Below are 22,820 nucleotides of genomic sequence, written 5' to 3' on the forward strand. Positions count from 1 at the left end.
ACAAGAAATGCACAAACACCCAGACCACGGCAAACACCTGCTTGGCCAATACAAATGTTTGTAATGTGCGGGGATCAAACCCGCAACCGCCAGCGCAACAGACACAATCCATGGCTGTTGTGACCGTTGCGCCAACGCGGCGTCTCAATACTTGTATAAACAATATTTATACAAGTATTGTTTTTTGCGAATATTAAAAATGATATATTTTACTTAGCGGCTCAACATACCTTTTTTGCAGTTTCTTTAAAATTTTAATTTAACATTGGTTTAACCTTTACGAAAAGAAATGAAGTAGTTGAAAGTGCTTAACAGAAAAATAAAATAAAATGAGAATGTGCAGATTTCTTACCAAAAAAAAAAATCAGAAAAATATTAAATTTAAAAAATGTGCTATAAATTATCGACTTTTTATAAATTATCGATTTTTTTTACATTACATCGACAAGTAATACAACGTAGGTAGACGAAAAAATTGTCAAGTAAATACGCGCTATCAAAGATTTCTCAAAAATTTGTAATCACATCTCGATGAAATTTAAATGTGACTACTTGATAAATTTTTTGGAAGTCGGTTAAAAAGCTCTGTTAACTGCCGACGCGGCTGATCGCTAGTGTGTAAGAGTTTTTATGCTATGTGATCACGGGCTTATAGTCTTATAGTTGAGTGCTTCCACACACTAATGGTTTTTGTCACTCTATAATTCTACATTGGACACGATTTTTGAATAAACTTGTATTTATCAGCAGTATTTATAATTATCTGCTATATAGCTAAGTATGTTTATGACATCCACACATAAAAAAATGATTAGTTTGTATTGTTTTTTTTTTTTGTACCAAATACTAATAATAATTCACTCTTTGAACCTACTAAATCGATATAAATAATTCTTGAAGCATTAGAAAACGACATAGTTCGAAAGTGACATAGACTTTAGAGTTTTTACAATTCATTATAGAGGAATAAAATACTTAATTATTATATAGTCATCGCCCAGTTGTCGGACTCGACCGTAATTAATTTAAATTATAAGTTTGAACATTATTAAGATTCTGTTGTCAAACACTATACTCGTCTTTCTATAATAATAATTTGACTAGCTCGTTGGCGCAGTTTGTAGAGCCCTGCTTTCTATTCCGCGAGTTGCGAGTTCAATTGCCTCCTGAGTCTAGGTGTAATATTTGTATTTATATATTTATATCTGTAATATTTCTATGTACATTTATCAAAAAAAAACTTAGCTATATCAGCCGGCTGTTACCCATAACACAAGCAATAAGTTTCTTACCATAGGAACAGACGACCTTGTGTGTAATTTATATTTATAGTAATCAAGGAGTACCTATATACCTATGGATGTGTGGGTCAAATACATGGTAGTGTGTGTAATTTTTTTTTATTGATTTAATTTATTTTTTATGCATAACTTAAAAAAAAAAAGATTAGCATTCTGCACTACTTCTCCATATAAACTATAAGTGTGCGAAATTTCATATTCCTCCGTCTGCGCGATTAGCAGTAGTTAGTATTCGTAATAATTGTGTTTGCTCGCAAACGAAAAAAAAACCGACTTCAATTACATCGACGAGCAATACAACGTAGATCGACGCAAAAATAGTCAAGTAACTACGCGTTATTAAAGATTACTCAAAAAGTAGTTATTAGATCTCAATAAAATTTATATGTAACCACATGACAAACATCAGCTATCGATTAAATTAAAAATTATCAAAATCGGTACACCCAGTAAAAAGTTATTGCGGATTTTCAAGAAGTTCCCTCGGTTTCTCTTGGATCCCATCATCAGATCCTGGTTTCCTTATCATGGTACTAAACTAAGGATATCTTCTTTCCAACAAAAAAAGAATTATCAAAATCGGTACACCCACTAAAAAGTTATTGCGGATTTTCAAGAGTTTCCCTCGATTTCTCTGGGATCCCTTCATCGGATCCTGATTTCCTTATCATGGTACTAAATTTGGGATATCTCCTTTCCAACAAAAAAAGAATTATCAAAATCGGTACATTCAGTAGAAAGTTATGCGGTATAATACAACGTAGGTCAACGAAAAAAGCGTCAAGTAAAAACGCATTATTAGATATAACTCGAAAAGTAGTTGTTAGATCTCAAATAAATTTAAATGGGACCAATTGGCACACGCCACCTTTAGATTAAAATAAAATTTGTCGAAATCGGTCCACACGGTCAAAAGTTCTGATGTAACATACATAAAAAAAAAAAAAATACAGTCGAATTGAGAACCTCCTCCTTTTTTGGAAGTCGGTTAAAAAGGGTACAATATTTTAGCTTCACGTATTCACAATATATAATAATATAGAAAAGAACAAATCTAACAAATTTCCAACCACAACGTATACTGAAAACTAATAAATCCTACTTCTTACTAACATTGTACTGGAAATAAAATAATATCTTACTCTTTCATCCAAAAATTACTGAACTGACTGTAGATCGATACTCATAGTATACCGTACCGAATATACCGTCAACCTACCGTGGAGTAGAGTGGTGGGTTAAACTCTGACCCTCTTCCTCTATGTCCTACTCCCTACAGTGCGATGTTATAGGCTGAATCAGACAATATTGATTGTAATTATTTAATAGTAATTAAAAATTCTGCTGCTGTGTGGCTACGGCAGTAAAGAATATAGCCACCTCCTCTCTTCCCGTGGGTGTCGTAAGAGGCGACTAAGGGATAACACAGTTCCACTACCACCTTGGATTTCAAAAAGCTGACCGATGGTTGGATAACCATCCAACTGCTGGCTTTGAAATACACAGGCCGAAGACATGCAGCAGCTTCTTCGGTGCGACAAAATCAGGCCTGCGGTCACCAACCTGCTTGCCCAGCGTGGTGATTATGGGCAACACACATGAGTTCACGCCGTTCATTGACCGGACTCCGACCGGAAGAGTAAATCGTTCCATAGCTTAATTGGCTCAAGCGCCGACACGGTGAGTCGGAAGTGCGGGTTCGATCCCCGCTGTAATTGGTATTTTTTATATGATATTAAAAATAATTTATAATTCCTCAATACCCACGTATTACATAAAATATAATACAAACAAAAAAAATAGATAGCCGAAGATCAGAATGCCACAATAGCTACTTTTGTCCCGTTATTCCCACGGAATCAGATATTACGCGGTTGAAACCACTAGGCGCGGCGAGTATGCAATACAAACTATCTAGCGCCGCAATGAAAGTAAACGTGCCCAAAATAAAACCTGCGTGCGGATCAGAACTTAAGGTATAGGGTTCCGTTATCAAAAACATATATATTAAATTAGAATTAAAAATATTCAAACAGCACGTTCCTTACAAGGAGATCTATTTACCTTTAAAAAACTTATTTTTTAATATTTGCCATCATGAAATAAAATCAAAATCAGAAATAACGTTTCTCAAATAGGCTTCCAAGGCAGTTGCCAATCGTCATTTTACAATTAAGATTTAAAAGCTAAGCTACCACCGATTCGGAATGTAGCTTCTGCAGAAAAGAATCAAGAATTTCAAAACTTTATACGTTTGTAAAGACATTGATTTGCTACAGAGAAAATTCATGATTTTTAGGTCACAGGGCTCTGCTATATTTTGCTTACGAAACCCCATAAACTTCCAAGTGACTTTAAGGTAATGAGGTAATCATAATGAGGTGGACGAATAATATGGTGACGCAGTGTTAAAGATTCAGCGGCAAAATATATAAAAAATAGTCAAGTACTACGCGTTATCAAAGATTACTCAAAAAGTAGTTATCAGATCTCAATAAAATTTATATGTGACCATATGACAAACATCAGCTTTCGATTAAATTAAAAATTATTAAAATCGGTACACCCAGTAAAAAGTTATTGCGGATTTTCAAGAAGTTTCTTCGTTTTCTCTGGGATTCCATCATCAGATCCTGGTTTCCTTATCATGGTACTAAACTTGGCATATCTCCTTTCCAACAAAAAAAGAATTATCAAAATCGGTACATCCAGTAGAAAGTTATGCGGTATAATACAACGTAGGTCGACGAAAAAAGCGTCAAGTAAAAACGCATTATTAGATATAGCTCGAAAAGTAGTTGTTAGATCTCAAATAAATTTAAATGGGACCAATTGACACACACCACCTTTCGATTAAAAGAAAATTTGTCGAAATCGCTCCACCCAGTCAAAAGTTCTGATGTAACATACAAAAAAAAAAAAAAAAAAAAAAAAATACACTCGAATTGAGAACCTCCTCCTTTTTTGGAAGTCGGTTAAAAAGCAAGAAAAAACATAACATTTGCCGCTTATTAAATAAAAATACTTAATTAGTGAACAATTTCATAAACTTGACAGATTTTTGTAGTTAGACAAAAATCTATCTAATCTAATACTATTAAACGAGCAATTCATGTATATATGTATATCTAATATATAAAATTCTCGTGTCGCGGTGTTTGTAGTTAAACTCCTCCGAAACGGCTTGACCGATTCTCATGAAATTTTGTGTGCATATTGGGTAGGTCTGAGAATCGAACAATATCTATTTTTCATCCCCCTAAATGTTAAGGGTAGTCCACCCCAATTTTTTTTTAATTATTAGATAAGTTATTAATTTTTTTATTTTATTATGATTTGGCGTTGAAAAATACATATAACCCTAAATTTTCACACTTCTACCACCAACCCCTATTTTTAAATAGCGTTTAGCGGCAAGACAACGTTTGCCGAGACAGCAAGTATATTCCGAGATTCAGATTATATATATAATCTGAATCTCGGAAACGGACTCGGAAACGGCTCCAACGATTTTTATGAAATTTAGTATGCAGGGGATTTCGGGGAAGATAAATAAATCTATCTAGGATTCATTTTTAGAAAATGTCGTTTTATCCCTGTTTTTTTAAAAAATGTCTAAAATATTGTTAGAATGAGTGTCATAGCTCAGATGGGAAATCGGCCGGTCGGAATCGACTGAGAAGACCATAGTTCAAATCCCATGTCTCCAGATCGATCATTTTCCCTTTTTTTTCTAACTGCACTCATGATTTTTTATTTAAATAAACAGTTCATATTTTTTGTTATTATGTCATTAAAATCGAAATATATTAATCATATTTTATCGAAATGTAATTCGTATTTAAATATGATTTTCAAAAAACACGATTTACTAAAAAATACCGGGCTGAGCTTGGTCACCCAGGTACTAATTAATTGTAACTACTTTAAGATAAGTTCCTAATTTCTTATAAAGTGCAATTTGAAAGTTTTTTACGTATTTGCACATGATTACCTCTGTTTTAACATGAACGGTACTAATCTATATCCGTATAAATCATAAAATCTTTATGCCATTGACTCACCACTAAATCTCAAAAACCACTGGACGCATAAGGATGAAATTGGCAGGAAGGTAGTTTATAGTAGATGTCCGTTAGGAACGAATTTTTCGACAGGGCCGAACTAAAGGGCTTTAAGCTCTATCATAAGCTTGTTTGTAAGTCCTTCATTTTTTATGCTACAAGCTTGAAAATTAGCAGGAAGATAATTAATAGTTAATAAACGCCTACTAACTAACTTTACGACAGGGCCGTAATAATAATAATAATAATAATAATAATACTAATATAAGTTTATTTTAGACTAAGATCCATACAAAGAAAAAGCATACAAAATAGTTTACGTAAAACAAAGAAAATACAACAAAATAAATCAATTTCAAACACAAACAAAGAATTATATAGATTACATTACATTAAATATACCTAGCATTCATCCACATCCATATAGTATACCTACATTCATTCATCATCACAAATTAGTTACACCATGAGCAAGATTTTATAATAATATAGAGGAAGGCTTACGATAAGACAAAGTAACAAACTTATCATTAAACATTAAATTAATTAAATCGTATAATGTCAATATTAAGCTATGTCAATCATAAATATATATTTTATTTTCAATTTATTTACATTATGTCATTGTCATAATATGTCATGATTGGAAAAAGAAAAGAAAATAATAATACCATAACGTAATAAATAAAATAGTACACGTATTCGTCACTAAAATCATACTACAGCAAAAGTCATTGTTGACCTAATAAAGTACACATCATTTTGTATTGGATCTGACAATCCGCGCGTGAATCAATCAATCACACCTGACTCAGCCTGAGGATGACATTGCTGCTGTCTTAAGGAGGGCTGTATTAAGTTTCTAATTATTAAAATTGGGCACAGAGGCAGTTTATAGTTAAACATCAGAAAAACAAAGAGATAGTTATTAGGAGAAAAAGAATTTTGTGACGAGGGCCGCAATAAAAATGTAAAAGGGCTTTAAAAAGTTTTTACGAAAGTTCTTCATTTTTTAACCGACTTCAAAAAAAGGAGGAGGCTACTCAATTCGACCGTATATATATATATATATATTTTAATGTATGTTCGGGGATAACTCCGATGTACCGATTTTGATGATTTTTAATTGAAAGCCGATGTTTATCATGTGGTCACATTTAAATTTCATTGAGATCTGATTACAAGTTTTGGAGTAATCTTTGATAATGCGTATTTACTTGACTATTTTTTCGTCTACCTACGTTGTATTACTTGTCGATATAATTGAAGTCGGTTTTTCTTCGTTTGCCTGCAACACACTTATCTTGTTTGTGCTATGAACTTGAAATTTGACATAGAAATAATTAATATAATATTGTATAAATAAATAAATAAATAGTAGTAGCTTTGTTAAGTGTTATTTAACGCTGACAAATCGTATCATATAATCAATTGTTATCATTACCTTAAAAGTTCGATTATTCAAAAATGTTAAAATACGTATATTTTAATATGATAAACCAATATAGCAACCAAAACTTAACTTTGATATAAGGTTTGCTAAAATTTTATTCCGTACGTGCTTACTTCAAAATTTATTTGATGCATTTTATCTAATACGAGCAATTCTTGTATACATATATATATACATGTATATATATATATATATATATATATATATATATATATATATATATATATATATATATATATATATAATCTGAATCTCGGAAACGGCTCCAACGATTTTCATGAAATTTAGTATGCAGGGGATTTCGGGGGCGATAAATTGATATAGCTAAGATTCATTTTTAGAAAATGTCGTTTTATCCCTGTTTTTAGGCAATGAAAAAATGGCTACAATATCGTTAGAATTCGAAGGTAAATTTCGCAATTGTCAATATACTTGTCATAGCTCTGTTGCGAAATCGGCCGGTCAGGATCGACCGAGAAGACCACGGTTCAAATTCCATGTCTCCAAACCGATCATTTTTTCCTTTTTTTCTAATTGCTCTCATGATTTTTTATTTAAATAAACAGTTTATATTTTTTATTATTATTTCGGTAGAATCAATATCTAATTCTTATTTAAATATGATTTTTAAAAAACACGATTTACTAAAAATACCGAGCTAAGCTCGATCACCCAGATAGGAGCCGAGCGATAGTACAAATGATTTATTTGTTTTATTTCCGAGCGCTGGTAATAATGCAGATGCATAAAACATTTTATATGTTAATTTGAGAAACATAAATATTATTATTTTTAACCAATAAAGTGCAACTCGTGCGACTCACACGGGTGCGCGGCGCAAGGCAGGATCGTTTTATTTGATTTTATATTATCTCCTAAATTATGCGGCCAAATTAAATTCTATAAAAGATATTTATCTTCATAAATTGCCCCTTTGGTCAAGTATTTTTCATTCGTAAGGATTCATATGCCTAGCTAACTAATGCATTAAAATCAACCTTTAAATTTTTTTGTGATCATTAATTCGTTCTGGAGTTATTTTAAAACTATGATATATTTAGTTTATTGAAATCAAATGATGTCAAGATTAATTTTGTTCAAAAATACCATGTCTGTAAAACTACCTTCGCAAATAGTGCAAACTTGATAACCCAAAATTTTTTATAATTAGTTAAACTTTGAAGATAGACATATGCTGGTGCAGACTTTTTTTAGAATTTTTAATGGCGATCAATTCCGTCTTACATAATTTTTGGGTAGGCTTAACCGTTTATACTGCGCACGCAACGGAAACTCTCAAGAAAGAATATTTTTTCACGTTTTGGTAACATTTCTCATGAATACTATTTATAACATCACGTTGTGACCAATAGAATACTCAGCGTCTATTGGTCACAACGTGATGTTATATAGTCTATAGCCTTCCTTGGTAAATAGACTATTCAACGCCAAAATAATTTATCAATTTGAACCAGCAGTTCCTAAGATTAGTGCGTTTAAACAAACAAACAAATAAACTCTTCCGCTTTATAATATTAGTATGTATAATAAATAAATAAGAAATGTATACATTTCCTTAAAATAAAAAAAAAACAAACATTACGAGAAAACAGATCTCAAATTCTATAAAAAAAATTGACAAAGTAAATAGGATACAAAACCCGCAACAAAAAGATTGAGAATGATTAATTTTGTAGTGTAAATCAAAGAAGTGGATACGTTTTCATATTTTTTTCTTCTGCAAACAAAACTCTTTCTCCTTTTGGTCTTTTTAGAATTAATTAATATTCTATCATGACAAACAATGTGTTGGTAATTAAAATATAATTATAACAATATGTACCTAGACGTTCGTGCGACAAGTAAACCCCATTAGACTACTTACTGTATGGGACATGAAGAACGTAAGAATGTCGAGTTTTGTGACATAAAGGGTCTTAAAAAGTAAAATTTGTCGCCATGTATTTTGGTGGCTTACTCCACTATAGCCTATCATTACAGCCTATCACAGTCCACTGCTGGACATAGGCCTCCACAAGTTTACGCCAAAAATAGCGTGAACTCATGTGTGTTGCCCATAGACTATAGCCTAATGAGCACGTAAATCTGCCCTTGGTAGGAAAATAATCTATCAGTTTAATTAAATTCAACATGATTGCTACTCCATCATGGTCGTCCATTAATCACGTGATGATGTTATTATAGTAACTTTTTAACACCCCAAACTCAAAGATCAACGTATTTTTTTTCTTACAGAGTTTATAGAAATTTTCAAAATAGGTACTTTATTTAAATACAAGCATAATCTGATAAAATATTAGAAAAATAAGCATCGTGATAGAAAAAATTCAGAGAAACATTAAAATTGCAGTGTTTGTCGGGTGTCTTTTTTTTTTGTTTAAAATTAATGAAATTTTTGTCTTCCTTCCTTAAAAATTGTAGATCACCTTCGTCGAACTTTTGTCGTCGCGTACTGAGCTTTTATAAGTTCAGATTTTAAAATTTTACATTAAACTCTTTAAATATTATACATACATACATATCGTTTTACTACTAATGAGTCAGTCATAGTTATTGTAGCATTGAGCATTATGTAAGTACAGCACAGCCGAAAATGTCATTCATATTTCTAAAATTCATAAAATTTTCTATTTGTCATGGTCTTTTAAACGATATACATATTGAAATAGTATCAGCAACAATATTCAGTTATTATTTTCTAATGTTTACGCGAATTTCACTCATAATAATGAAAAAACTTTTTCGGATTTTATTGCAGTTTATTAATTTTTTGATGCCCGACATTTCGAACACTGTACAGCGACCATGGGGTCACGGGAGTCCTCTCGCTATAAAATCCGAAAAAGTTGTTTCATTATAACAATATTCAGTGGCAATAAATATCACACTGACAAAGGGTTACTTGAAAACGATTCTATTAATATTATACGTATAGTTTATCCTATTACTGAACTTTTAAAAATTATAGGTACACTAATAAGTAAAGTGATTACGTACACCTGTGTAAGAAAGAGATAACAAATCGATCGATAGTTTGCTTAGACATTAAGTGGCAACCACTGCATTGACCTCATTATTTAGGCGTTTCTTTACTGCAGTACACTGAATTAATAAAGTTATTGAAGTTATATGAAATAAAATAATTAAAAATAAATAATTAATAATTGAAAAAAATTCATTAACCATTCACCGTTCATGACTAATATCATAAATCTGCAATAAAAATAAATTAGTCGTAAAATTACAAATTTTCTTTTTGTTAAGTTATAAATTAAATTCCGATATATTTTTTTTACATTTATTTTATAATAATTGTAAGAATAAGACAACCTTACGATTATTAAAATAACGTTGCGTATTGTACCATAAATGATAGTGTTTACGATATCTTTAAAGTTCAACCAATTTTGTTCGACATGTCTTACAATCAATCATAGTAATTATTTTTTTATTTAATCAAAGTAAGTAACCATAATAAAAGTAAAAAATAAGTAAATAAGTTATAGCAACAAAGTGATTTCGGTTAGTGAACCGAACCATAGTGATGCAATCATCGGTATTCATTATTAAGTCTTTGAAAATAAAGAACATTGGTTTGTAATATTTAAAATATTGTACATATTATAATATTATTGTACTTATATAAAACTTCTTATTTTTCGTTTTTTTTAAATATAGTCATAGAGAAGAACATAAAACTTTATTAACACTATAAAGTATTTTATACGATGGAAAATTTTCATAATCGACCATAAAAGATGAAATGAGGGAGTAGGTCACTGTTTCATTAAAAGTGCGGTACATTTATTCAACGTATAATAATACACAGACAGCGGACTGACAGGCAGACGGGCGTATTTGTTTGAAATCCGGAATCGCGTAGCGTATTAACGACAAGATGTAAGACACTGCATTAGCGCGTAGCAAACATTGCATTGTAGCTTAAACCGACATCCGAATCATTATTTAAAAAAGTGTAACGAAAACCTCATTAAACTGGATAGATAGTAGAATGGGTCTAGTGTTGAAGTGAGCGTATGTATGCGTTGGCAGGCGCGACGAACGGCCGCTCAGGGCGCACTCGACCCATCAACCCTTCCTACAGCGAGGACTCAGTGGCCGAGACGGCGCTCTCCAAGAAAAACTCTGATGGTAAGAGCTAAAGAGGCTAAAATATATTTCCATATAAAACAAAACCTCTTCGTCTAACGACATGCTCTCACTGTCGCTTTCGAGTAGTAAGGTACCATATACATACATTAAATGTTATGAAAAAACACTATAAATATAACTTTAATACTGTATTTCTTAGGTAGTCGAAAAACTAAAAAAGGCTAAAGCTTATTAAAAAAGATTATATGCTTGCATATTAATTATTAATCCGAAGTGATTTTTTCCTAAATTTTTTAAAAATGGTCTTATGGAACGGAATGCTTAATTTCAGTCATGTGGAATGTTATCTATAATTACTAAGTAAGAAACAGTCTTTGTTTTAAATTTAATAATAGTCTTAAATAATTCCCGTAATAGTAAGTTAAGTATATACTTTGCTATTGATACTATATACTTTGTATTTAACGTCGAGTCTATTATTCCTTAACATTCACAACATTTAAAAGTAACGTAAGATTTTTACTTAGCTACCAGTAAATGAATCAGTGTCGTTGCCCTGAAACAGACAAAATGTTAAATTGATATAAATAAAAAAATTCAAGTTATTGTACTAAATTCTCAGTCTAATTCTTTGATTTTTATTGTTTTTTTTTTTCATAGACACCAGTAATCAAATAATCCAATCGATAAAAGAGCTTAATATTCATTATGATATACCCATTATAGAAAAAAATATTTCCTTAAAATTTTTCACGTACAGAATAAATAGTATGTTGCATAACATTGTGCTGACGACGAAGTAACAATTCTTAATTGATATATTGGCCTTCTAATAAAACGGAATATCTTTATTTGTAATCGAATTATTTTTCTTCTTTATTCCATAAATTAAAACGCCTGTTTTAGCCGTATTTATGTTTTTATCTTGTTGTTGATTTTTTTAAATTTCTATAGAAACATTGGTTGCTTGATGAGTCTATTAATAATTAAAGGAAGAAGCCAAGCTTTTTGTTTTAATCTCAATATTTGTCAAAATATTTTAAAACTATTTTCGTTTTTTTAAACTTGAATGTGATCATTTTCAACTGATACAAATAAGATTTTGAAAAAATTAATTTATAAAAAAATAACAAATCGCAAATTTTTTGCTACCCGTAAAAATAACGAACGGAGAGCGCCTCTGCTGCCCCCGTCACGCTACATACACATCTGTACGATCAATAAAAGTTATACATTTGATAAAACACCAACTGGACAATTGTGTGCACAAAACAACTCTGTGAAACAGATATTGCTTTGACATTTATCACCTAAATTTGATTTCAATTTATTATAACTAATTTTAGAACCAGTCTGATTAATCTTGAACAGATACCTAATCTTCATTGTGTTCAAACCATGTTTTTAGCAGTTGACTCGATGATGATAACAAAGATTTCTGAATAATAAAACTCAATGGAGGTTTGTTTTCAACTACGTAGTTTACGATCATTTTTTTTTTTAAATCTTGTACCATTTTGAATAAAATATCCGTAACAATTGATGTATAGTATCTATAGTCTCCTATATAGGTGTAGCGGTGCATGTGCCGTGTAGACGCCTAAACAGCGGTGGTTTGCGGGTTCGATTCCCGCTCGGGATAGATATTTGTGTTAGTACAAATATTTGTTTCCGGTTTAGGTGTCTGTCCTTATCGATGTCCCCACTGAGCCTCGGAGAACACGTTAATCGTATGATCATGTTTGACCTACGTATATTCTAGACGTAAAAAGAAGTGTATATGTACTTATGTACGCAAGTAAAGAAGCTATACTTCATTGGCTAGCTAACTTCACATTGCTAACTTCTTCTTCGTTGACTAGCTTCAGGGTGTCCGGTTTTTGTGACGGTGTGCGCACGCATCGAATAAATTTACTCTCATAATTTTTCTCTAACGTGGCAAAAGAAATATCACTTCAATATTAAATTAGTTGACACAATGTAATAGTATACCATGTACCATAATATTTGCATTATATTAAAAATTTTTCACTTCTATTTTATTTAAATTAAATTAAGGAATAAAAACGTGCTTAGTTTTAAAAAAAATTAATACTTTAAATGCATGTAATTTAACCGAGATTGGATTTAGATGTTTCCGAAAATCTTAGTTTTTTTAGTAATAAAAATTAAATTTAAAATTAAAAAAAAAACCCGACACAATTACCTGACTTGCCTTAAAAAGTAAAAAATAATTAATGAAACTCAATCTTAAAGTACCTAAGTATTTACGAGTATTAATAATTCTAAAAAAATACATCGCGTTGGGGGAGCGCTCCTACTTATTTATTATCTACTATTTTTTTTTTTATTAGTATCACATGCCTCCCTAACTCTTTTACCCCAGCCCTATTATTTGGGCAGACGTCGTTTCGGTCATATCCGAAACGCAATATTTTGAAGTAATTTTATAAAAGTTTTCTTTTCTTAATTTTATTTTTAAATTCATCTATCTTGCTTAGTTAAGTTAGGTTAGTTTAGACTATTTGTCATTGAATTGATAGGTTTGGAGCCTTTTATACAAAAAAAAAAAACTAAATTGAAATCGCTTCATCCGTTCGCAAGCTACGGAGCCACAGACAGACAGACACGTCAAACTTATAACACCCCTCTTTTTGCGTCGGGGGTTAAAAAGAGTCAGTTACGTCGAAATATTAAATGTATGAGATCAATGCCTTTTCAGATATGGTTTCCCACGTTCGTTCTAAAATCAGTGCCAAAATCAAAAGTTTTCCTAGTGAGAAAATTCTTAGTTGTAAGAGATAAAAAAGCTAACGTCAATCAATCAAATTATCAATCAATTATCAAACGCATAGATTTGTTCATACTGTACACGACTACCTTTTATAGCAACTTTACTTTTATAGCAATTAATTCCCAAATGGATGATGAGATTCCCAGCTAAATTATATAACTACTTACTAATGATATACAAAATTTGTAATAATAATTAATAAACTTATTGACGCTTTCGATCGAGTCTAGCCTTGTTGGTCTTCATACTAAATGGCCGCGCTCGCTTATTACAATGCGTGCGTTAAATCTAGCAAGCACATTACATTTAAGGCACGCATTGTAATAAGCGGACTGACTGATATTTATATTGTTTACATTCTCAAGTATTAAAATCCTACTAGAAGCGTATGTTTTTGTAAATCTTACAGCTTTAAAAAAGATTTATAAAGTCTAAAGACCCAGCTACTATTACAAATATTATCAAATATCAACTAAAAAACAAATGAAACAAATGAGCCAAATTACACTGAGTAACATCTTATATTTAAATGGACATATTATCAACTTTATTCTTTTAGAAGTTAAGAAAAAAGACAGAACGGATGTTCACACATACAGAGCAAAAACATAACCCTGCTTTTCGGCATTGCCGCAGTCGGATAAAACGAATGTAACTAATTATATTGCATTAAGTCACTGTTACAATTGTGAAGATGTCATAACCAAAATAAATCATTTCATTTCGTTCGATGTCTCAACTGCGTTAGACAATATAATAACAATAATCTGTTTTATTGAATAGCTAAATGCATTATCCCCGCCGGAACGGTCGATTTTTGATATGATATTAAAGAAATGTTTAGAATTTCCTAATGTGTGGGTAACACAAAAATAAAAATCGTACAAAGTGAAAGCACCTGACAAAAAGAAAGCGCATTAGAGTATTAAACAATAAAAATAATGTTTATAAACAACTTGCATTTTAATTAGGTACTATGGTTTATAGTTTTAACTCCTTCAGTAAAATTACAAAGATTCCATCTAATAATACAAATATAAGAATGTGGAATTTTTATATTGGCTTACATTTTACACAATTTAAAGTTTTTATTGGTATATTTGTTATATATACTAATAAAAAATATACTTATCTAACAAATGGGAGTATACGAATAAAATATATGTCACAGTTTATTTTGATTAAGAGCCTGTTTCAACAGTTGTGGATAACGCTATTTGACGGATGACAGTCTCCGACAGTAAAAAAAGTTATTAACTTTTTTACCATCGAATTCTCTCGAATCTTTTTGAATTATTTTTTTTTTTCTTTCTAGTTCTTGTAATATAAATGTTATTGATATATTCCATAAACATAACAACAAATTAAAAAATGAAGTGTTTAAGAAAATGTGAAAGCCTTTGGTTACAGGGGGATGTAGCAAATATCTTTCACACACCTAAAAAAAACAATATGCTAATTACTTTGCAATAAATTTGATTAAGAATATTCTAATGCATTCGAAGGAAAAATCAATATATCAGTAATTGACAGATTTCCTAAAACTAGTGGTCGCGCAGCGGTCGAAATTCGACCATTATTAAAGATTTAAATTACCAAAAACCAAAAAATAATGAAAATAAATAAACCCTTTTTTAAATTTTTCAATTTGACTACAAACTATGACAATCAACAAAATAGTATAATATACGTGTGTGTGTCACATACATGGTAATGTGTGTAATGTATTTTTTATTGATTTAATATGCATAATTTAAAAAAAATATTAGCATTCTGCACTCCTTCTCTATATAAACTATAAGTATGCGAAATTTCATACTCCTCCGTCCACGAAATTTTCGTAAAAAGGGGTACAAAGTTTTTAGAAACAGTCCCCACAAAATATTTCTGTATATAGAACAACAATAAAGCTTCTATAAAAATCCGAAATGATTAAGGGATCTACAAAACCAATCAAAATAAATTTTAAAATATGTATCGCATTTTAATTAAAACAAAATAAAGAGATTAAATGGGTATAAACCCAACCTACCTGTTGCCTCCCGAGGTTGAAAACAGCCCAAATGTAAGGAGACCATTATTATATGTGTATGTTATATACTTCATTTTATTTCTGTTCCAAGTCCTTTTGGAATTATTTAAAAAAAGGACTCTATTTATTCTAACTATGCGGGGTTCTTATATACATTTATATTATCAAAAAAAATCTTCGTTTTTAAATCAGAAACAAATATGAATATTTTACTGTGTCCTTGTTTGTTTCTTTTTTTTAGTAGTAATTTTATTTTATATAATTGTTTTAATTTTTTTAAATAATTAAATTTAACAACATTCTTTTATCAAGTTTTTTAATTAATATTAGGTGATTTTTATAACTTTTATAACTTTATTCTCCAAAATTAAAAAAACCTCATGGGTAATAACCCAATACAGTATTAATAAATAATACGTCAATTTGTTTTACTAATAATGCAACTAAGTTGTCAGAGTGGAGTAAAGTTATAATTAACATATATATTACAAGAGTTTAAAACACGCTGTGCGGCGTCCGCCCGCGCCGCTCCTAGTCCATTATCTTGTTTCAGAACTTTAATTGAATATTACGTTTTGATGCAGACGAAGACGATGAGCCGCGTTGCGTCACATTGACACCGCGTCACAAAGCTGCCATTCGATTTATTAGAAAGGTATGTAAGCAAATATTTTATATGCTATAGCAATCGTCCACTTCATTTAAGAAGTAGGATTTTCATATAAATGAAATTTCACAATCTGTGAAAGTATAGACATAAAAAGGCTTAGCTTAAGTCGTATATGGTAATAATATATTTTTATAATACAAGAAAAGTCTGAAGAGACAACACTACATTCAGGCCAAATCGCTTTTGTATGCAGTCTTAATACATAGTTAGCAAAGGTCGACAACGACATCTGACAATAAAAGTTATTATTTATATTATCGGTATATTATTAGTATTAATCGGCTCTTTATGAAAAGCCAAAAAATTATGTCGAAATTTATATAACATATTGTACTTCACTGTTGAACTTTGTAAACTAACCAACTTAATCAAATTTCATACGTAATTTATTATACAACATCGTAACATAAGTTTATACAGTAAGAACTTATTTCATATAAAAAACACAAACGATGGAGAAACTAGTAACTTAATGTTGGTCCAACGGGTACTTATGTTATTTTATTATTTATCAAAAACTTCATGTTCTGATTTACGTTGGAGGTAGATGCTTAGAATTTGTTGCAACGTCTTCATAAAAATTAAGAAATAAGGCTTCGGGCTCCATGTAAAACGAATCCAGTTCACCTTCTGCCCTTTGCATAATTAATAAGATGGGTGAAAGAGCGAAGTGAAGTAGTCTTCGAGGCGTAGTGAATTATTTAGGTGTTTACAATGTCCAAACTTTGTAGCTTGACCCGAGTTTACTATTTCACCTTAATTTATTTTTATCGGGCTATATTGTGTGATTGGTTTTGTATATGAACTTCTCAAATCGGAGACTGACTTCATACTTAATTCTTCTAATATAAGCCGTATGGGCCACATCTTTTACATGTGATGTAAGAAATAATTATTACGAACACTCATCACAAATCTTCTATGCTAGACAAATGAAATAGATAATTGATTTTCGCAAGACGAAAAGACTTAAAAATAAAAACATGTTATGAATACGTAAAAAAATAATCCAACAAGTGACTATTGACTAGGCTTAACTGAAAAAAATGATGTAACAGAAATTATGAATTTATAAGTGTATGTTGTGGAATTCTAACAGATGAAGTATTTTGTGGCCCGACGTAAATTTAAGGAAGCATTAAAGCCCTACGACGTAAAGGATGTAATCGAACAATATTCCGCGGGGCACGTCGACCTGTTGGCGCGAGTGAAAAACGTCCAGACTAGGTACTCATCAGGGTAACATTTCAGGTCCCAACACTCTAGATCCGTACGTATAATCGATCTATTGCAAAACAAAAATTTAAAATCGTAATGGCATAGTGATTTTTGGCTCTTTCAATTATTCGTACGGATTTAGCGCCCTTACTCGACACTATTCAAGAAACCCTTAAACATCTGCACTATGGCATATTTACCTTTTCCTATTTTAAATCTTCAAACCCTTTTCGTCTGGACTATACTTCTAGAATTAGTTGAGTAGAAACAATTGCTTATACTCTACAATATGTTACAATATTTGTAAGTAGCTCAATTCCGTAGTGGTGTTTTGCTGCAATACCTAAACATCAATTACTTACAACATAACAATTTTAAAACACCGCTGAAAATTTTCTATTATTAAACAAAGTACATAAACTGAGTCTCTCTATCTATTACTAAATACGAACATTTTCAGCGGATTCTGTAGTACTTTGTGTTTGCGTAAATGAAATACGTAATGTCCAAAAGAAAATTTGTCAACTATAGGTAGGTATGAAACGTGTTTCCTTATGATAATATTTTGTGAGTACGATAGATTTTATTTAACAAGCATGACTGAAACACTTTATTGTAAAACAAATATAAACTACATCTTTATTTTACCTTTATTACCATTGCTATGGAAACAATCCTTCATTAGCTTGTAAGTAGGTACAAACATACTGTATCGTACAAACTCCGACACCTCGAACTTAAAATAAGTAATATGAAACGTAACGACAAAATTACGGACTTTATGATATGTTTAAGTTCCAAAGCAATATATATACCATTACTTACATACTATACAACAACAAAAAATACCCTTTTTAAACAACATGGCTAAAACGTACAAAAGGGAAACTTACTTACCATAAGTGTTGTACTGCATAAACACTATAATACTGAAATGATACCCGACAAATGAATTCGCATGAGGATTTTTTTTTTATTTCTGTATAGCTCAAGTATTTTGTCGCACGCAAGAGATTTAGAGAAGCCTTGAAACCATACGACGTGAAAGACGTGATAGAACAGTACTCTTCTGGGCATGCCGATCTTCTAAATCGAACCAAGAACCTACAGTACAGGTGAGATACGGAATATTAACAAATTAATATCGCCAATGGTATGGTGCATAAAACGCGACTTCAATTCTGCTCTACTCTCGTTCTAGTATCCATTCTCTTGAATTCGTCTCTTTATAAAAATCATATACCTATCATATATAATAAAAATATAAGGTTTTTTCCTTTAATTTTCTGTTGAGTACATAATAATAAACCACTTCTATTTTAATTAAAAAAATTTTTTTCTTGTTAAGCAAAAAAAAATGTACGAAGAAAATTATATTTAAAAATATCTTTCACGTATAAGTGGCGTTATTTAAACTTTGAATTTATGAAATCATATTAGACGTACCAATGTTTACTCGACAAAGCTACGTAGATATTAAAAGAAGGTGAAGATATAGAATTTTTAACTTGCCATTTTGAAGTAGAACGTAAAAAAATACACAACATTATCAATAATAGAAAAGTGTATTTTTTTTATTTTTTTTACCTAAAAATATTTTAGGATTTTTGTACATTAATATGAAATTTTTGTATATATTTTGTACGTAACATGAAAGGAAAACGCTTGAGAAGAAGTGGAAAATGCGAGTTTATAGAACAAATCGCAGTACTATTATATTATAGTACGCATATATTAAAGAGTAGTAATCGTTAAATATTTATTATTGAGCATTATAATATATATAAATGCCAATTAACTAATTTCTTTTGTATTTTAACAGTCCGAAAATTAATCCTTAAAAGAAAGCATTAATTTTACGTACACAGAATTTTGTTTGTTCCTACTTATTTTTTATGAAATAAAATATTCTGCTTTGCCCTAATAAAATATTTTAATATATATATTTATATACCTACTTGTAGTTTTTTTACTGGTACACTTTTTCGGCATATTTTACAGCACATCTTTTATTTATTCACAAATACCGGTAATTATTTAATTTTAGATAATTAAGAATTACTGGTTCGTTTTGTCAATCGCACTTTTCTGCACGAATCTTTCTTTTTAATAACTAAAACTACGACTAGTGCTAAATTTAAGAAGCTTATTTTCAACTAAAGAAAAGAGTAAACGTGAAATAAAAGTATAATCCAACGAATATTTTTAAGAATAGTTACTAATACATGAACAAAAAATAAGTAATAAAATTATTGAAAACACAATACAACAACAGTTCTTATACTAAATTACTATTTACAAATTTTAATTTTGTTATTGTTTTCGTTACAGCGTGAAATCCGCTTTTCAAGGAGCTCTTGTTTTGTAGTTAGTTTTAGCATTGAAAAGTAAACAAAAGGGTGATTATTGCCAATATTTTTACGTTTACTCAAATTTGTTCAGATTAAATATTTACTGCATAGGTATACATTCTGCAAAATGTTCAAGTCCTAATTATACAATTTATATTTTTATTATTATTATTCTACAGGTTAGACCAAATTCTTGGTAAGCAAGGTTCAAAGGCTAAAGATGTCTACGCTTCTAAGATAAGTTTAGCTTCCAGAGTAGTTAAAATTGAAAGACAAGTAAGTTTTTTTACTTAATTTACTATGAGTATTCAATAACAATATAAAATTAAAATATTTTTTTAAATAATTTTAGGTAGATGACATAGAAAGTAAATTGGATCATTTATTAGAATTGTACGAAGAAGATAGAAGGTCCATACGAAGGACCGGTAACGACTTAAACGGAGGTGCAGAAAGTGGGACTTCTGGAGAAGTTCCGAACAGAACTCGCCCAGCGTTGGCAGATAAACAATATTCAGAACCAAACTCACCCGTGTCCCGTAATTTTGAACAACCCACTCCAACCTCAACAAACCCAATGCCATATAAGAGGCCGATGAACAGAGGTTACTCGGATCTAGGCACCAGATTCATGAGGAAAAAAGTCATCGTTAAGTAAGATACTTCTACGATTATTTTATACGTTGACATTTTTTTTAACGATCTCACATACATATATGTACATTTAATAGATGATATAAATAGATTAATAAATGTACTGGAATACTTTTAGAACATCGTCAAGTCGTTGCGAAGAATCACCAAGGGATGATGAAGTAGTGATAGTGGTACCAACAGATCGTGAGGATACGCCACCACGTCTGGTGACTGACAGTTCAGGTATACTCACAATATTATCAACATATGGTCAATCAGATAAAACACTAATCTTTATACATTTCCCTCTACATACTATTAATTAAATATCCTCAATATCATTTTATAAATAAAATCACATAAGAATGTAACAAATCAATATTAATTAACAAATTTAATATTTCTTGTAATATATCATCTTTAAAGAAAAATACGTGACATTATCACTATACATGAGATTAACTAAAACCTACAAAGTCCGTACCTTTTTTGCTAATTATATTGTGTGAATTGTATGCATGGAAGCAGATTATTTCTTACCTTATAATAAATGCGATAATTTATGCGTATAACATAAAACCCATTTAACCAATTAAACGTCGTTGCTATAGGTATAAATATGCGAATATTACAAAATTGCAGCATCTTATGAAGACTATTCGTCGTCGACTTCTCTCTGACCGACGTCTTTGGACAGCCCAATTCTTATCGGCCGTCGTCGGCTGCGTGAGTCCTGATCCATCCCCTCTTGATGTGTGGAATGTTATTCGTTATATAGTATCTCTGTGCCCTCTCCCTCCCACTCGCTCCTACCTCGTGAATGCTCATTAATGGTGTTGTAACTTGTATTTAGATTTCCGATTTTTCGCATTTTGTCCTTTTGAGTACATATCGTTAATACAAAATATTTCTCTTTATTATAAAATGTTTTTTTTTTTTTTTATTTATGTTATTAAATTATAAGGTCATGGACGAATTGTATCTAAATTTTCAGATGATATAAAAATATTTTTCGTGAATTTTATTGATGTTAGTTTGTAGTACGTACCAGTAAATGCTAATACGGTGGTACTTTGCAATTTTGTTTAGTTTACTTTATTTATTATGTGACGACCTTGTTCTTATTTTCGCATGTTATGTAATCCTGTTAAAGTAGTGACTATGATATCTAAATCAAAATAACGTTTTAAATGATTTATAGTATAACGACGCTCCAGCTAGTTTAAAAATAGTGACAAACGTATAATTCTATCAATTACATTTTTTATTTGAGACTGTGTCATATAAAACAAATTAAATTATAGTTCATTACTTGATTCTAAATTGAAGCTCACAATGATTTATATAAATTGCATGCGCAATAAAATTTTATGATTTTAGGAATTATTTCTACTCTGAACTTTTATTAAGCAATGAGTGTAAAACAAGCACACCAATACAAAATGAAATAAAATCATTAATGTGAATGATTTTTCATTTAAAAAGATTTATAATATTTTCTTATCCATGTGTTCTTTTTAGGTTTAAAAGACTGGTCCTTTCCTTTTAATATTCAAAAGGAGTATTTTTAAACTAGTACAGCAAGATCATTAAATAGCGATGAATTTGCAGAGGTATGTCCAAGCTGCTCGGTAGAAGTAGAGACGGAGGCGGAGGCGGGCGGCACGCGATCGGGTAGCTCCGGCTCGCCGTCGTGGGGGGAGGGCGAGGCGGCCGACGAGCGCGGCTACGGCTCCGGCGACTCGCTCGCCGAGGACGCGGCGCTGCTGGGTGAAGCTATCCAGCCAGAGCATCCTCCGCGCATGATGCGGCCTCACAGGCGAGACGTCGCTGTCGACCTCCACCTTTTGCGTCCCGACGTATGAGTCGAACGTCAAGTGCGACCTTATATTGAGAGGCAATATGATTGTGTGTGTTCTGTGTTAAATTATTCGCACAATAATCTAAGTTAACTCTCACAAGTTTTTCTAAAGCGTTTAAATCGCCTGTTACGTATGAGGTCCAGCCTAAGACTGGGGCGCGGTGCGGTTAATGTAATGAATTGAAAACAACGATATACTCGTAGGTTATGTGGTAAAATTAAGTGATAATTCCACTCAGTTAAGGTACCTATACAGACCAAAGACTCGATGTAGACATGGTAATTGAGAACTAAAGATAGTTAAAA

At 31.0% G+C, this 22,820-nt stretch overlaps 1 protein-coding gene across 1 annotated transcript in view; it reads left to right on the top strand.

The window, feature by feature from the left end:
- The window catches only part of LOC123656459 (potassium voltage-gated channel subfamily KQT member 1), a 49,894-nt gene extending 27,376 nt beyond the window's left edge, over positions 1–22,518 (top strand). The window contains exons 9-15 of the mRNA XM_045592141.1: positions 10,893–10,991; positions 16,363–16,433; positions 17,548–17,675; positions 20,197–20,293; positions 20,370–20,671; positions 20,790–20,896; positions 22,265–22,518. Coding sequence (XP_045448097.1) covers positions 10,893–10,991; positions 16,363–16,433; positions 17,548–17,675; positions 20,197–20,293; positions 20,370–20,671; positions 20,790–20,896; positions 22,265–22,518 — 1,058 coding nt within the window. The remainder of the gene's footprint in view (positions 1–10,892; positions 10,992–16,362; positions 16,434–17,547; positions 17,676–20,196; positions 20,294–20,369; positions 20,672–20,789; positions 20,897–22,264) is intronic.
- Positions 22,519–22,820: the final 302 nt, after the last annotated feature.

This window comes from Melitaea cinxia, chromosome 1 (assembly GCF_905220565.1).
Source record: "Melitaea cinxia chromosome 1, ilMelCinx1.1, whole genome shotgun sequence".
NCBI lineage: Eukaryota > Metazoa > Arthropoda > Insecta > Lepidoptera > Nymphalidae > Melitaea > Melitaea cinxia.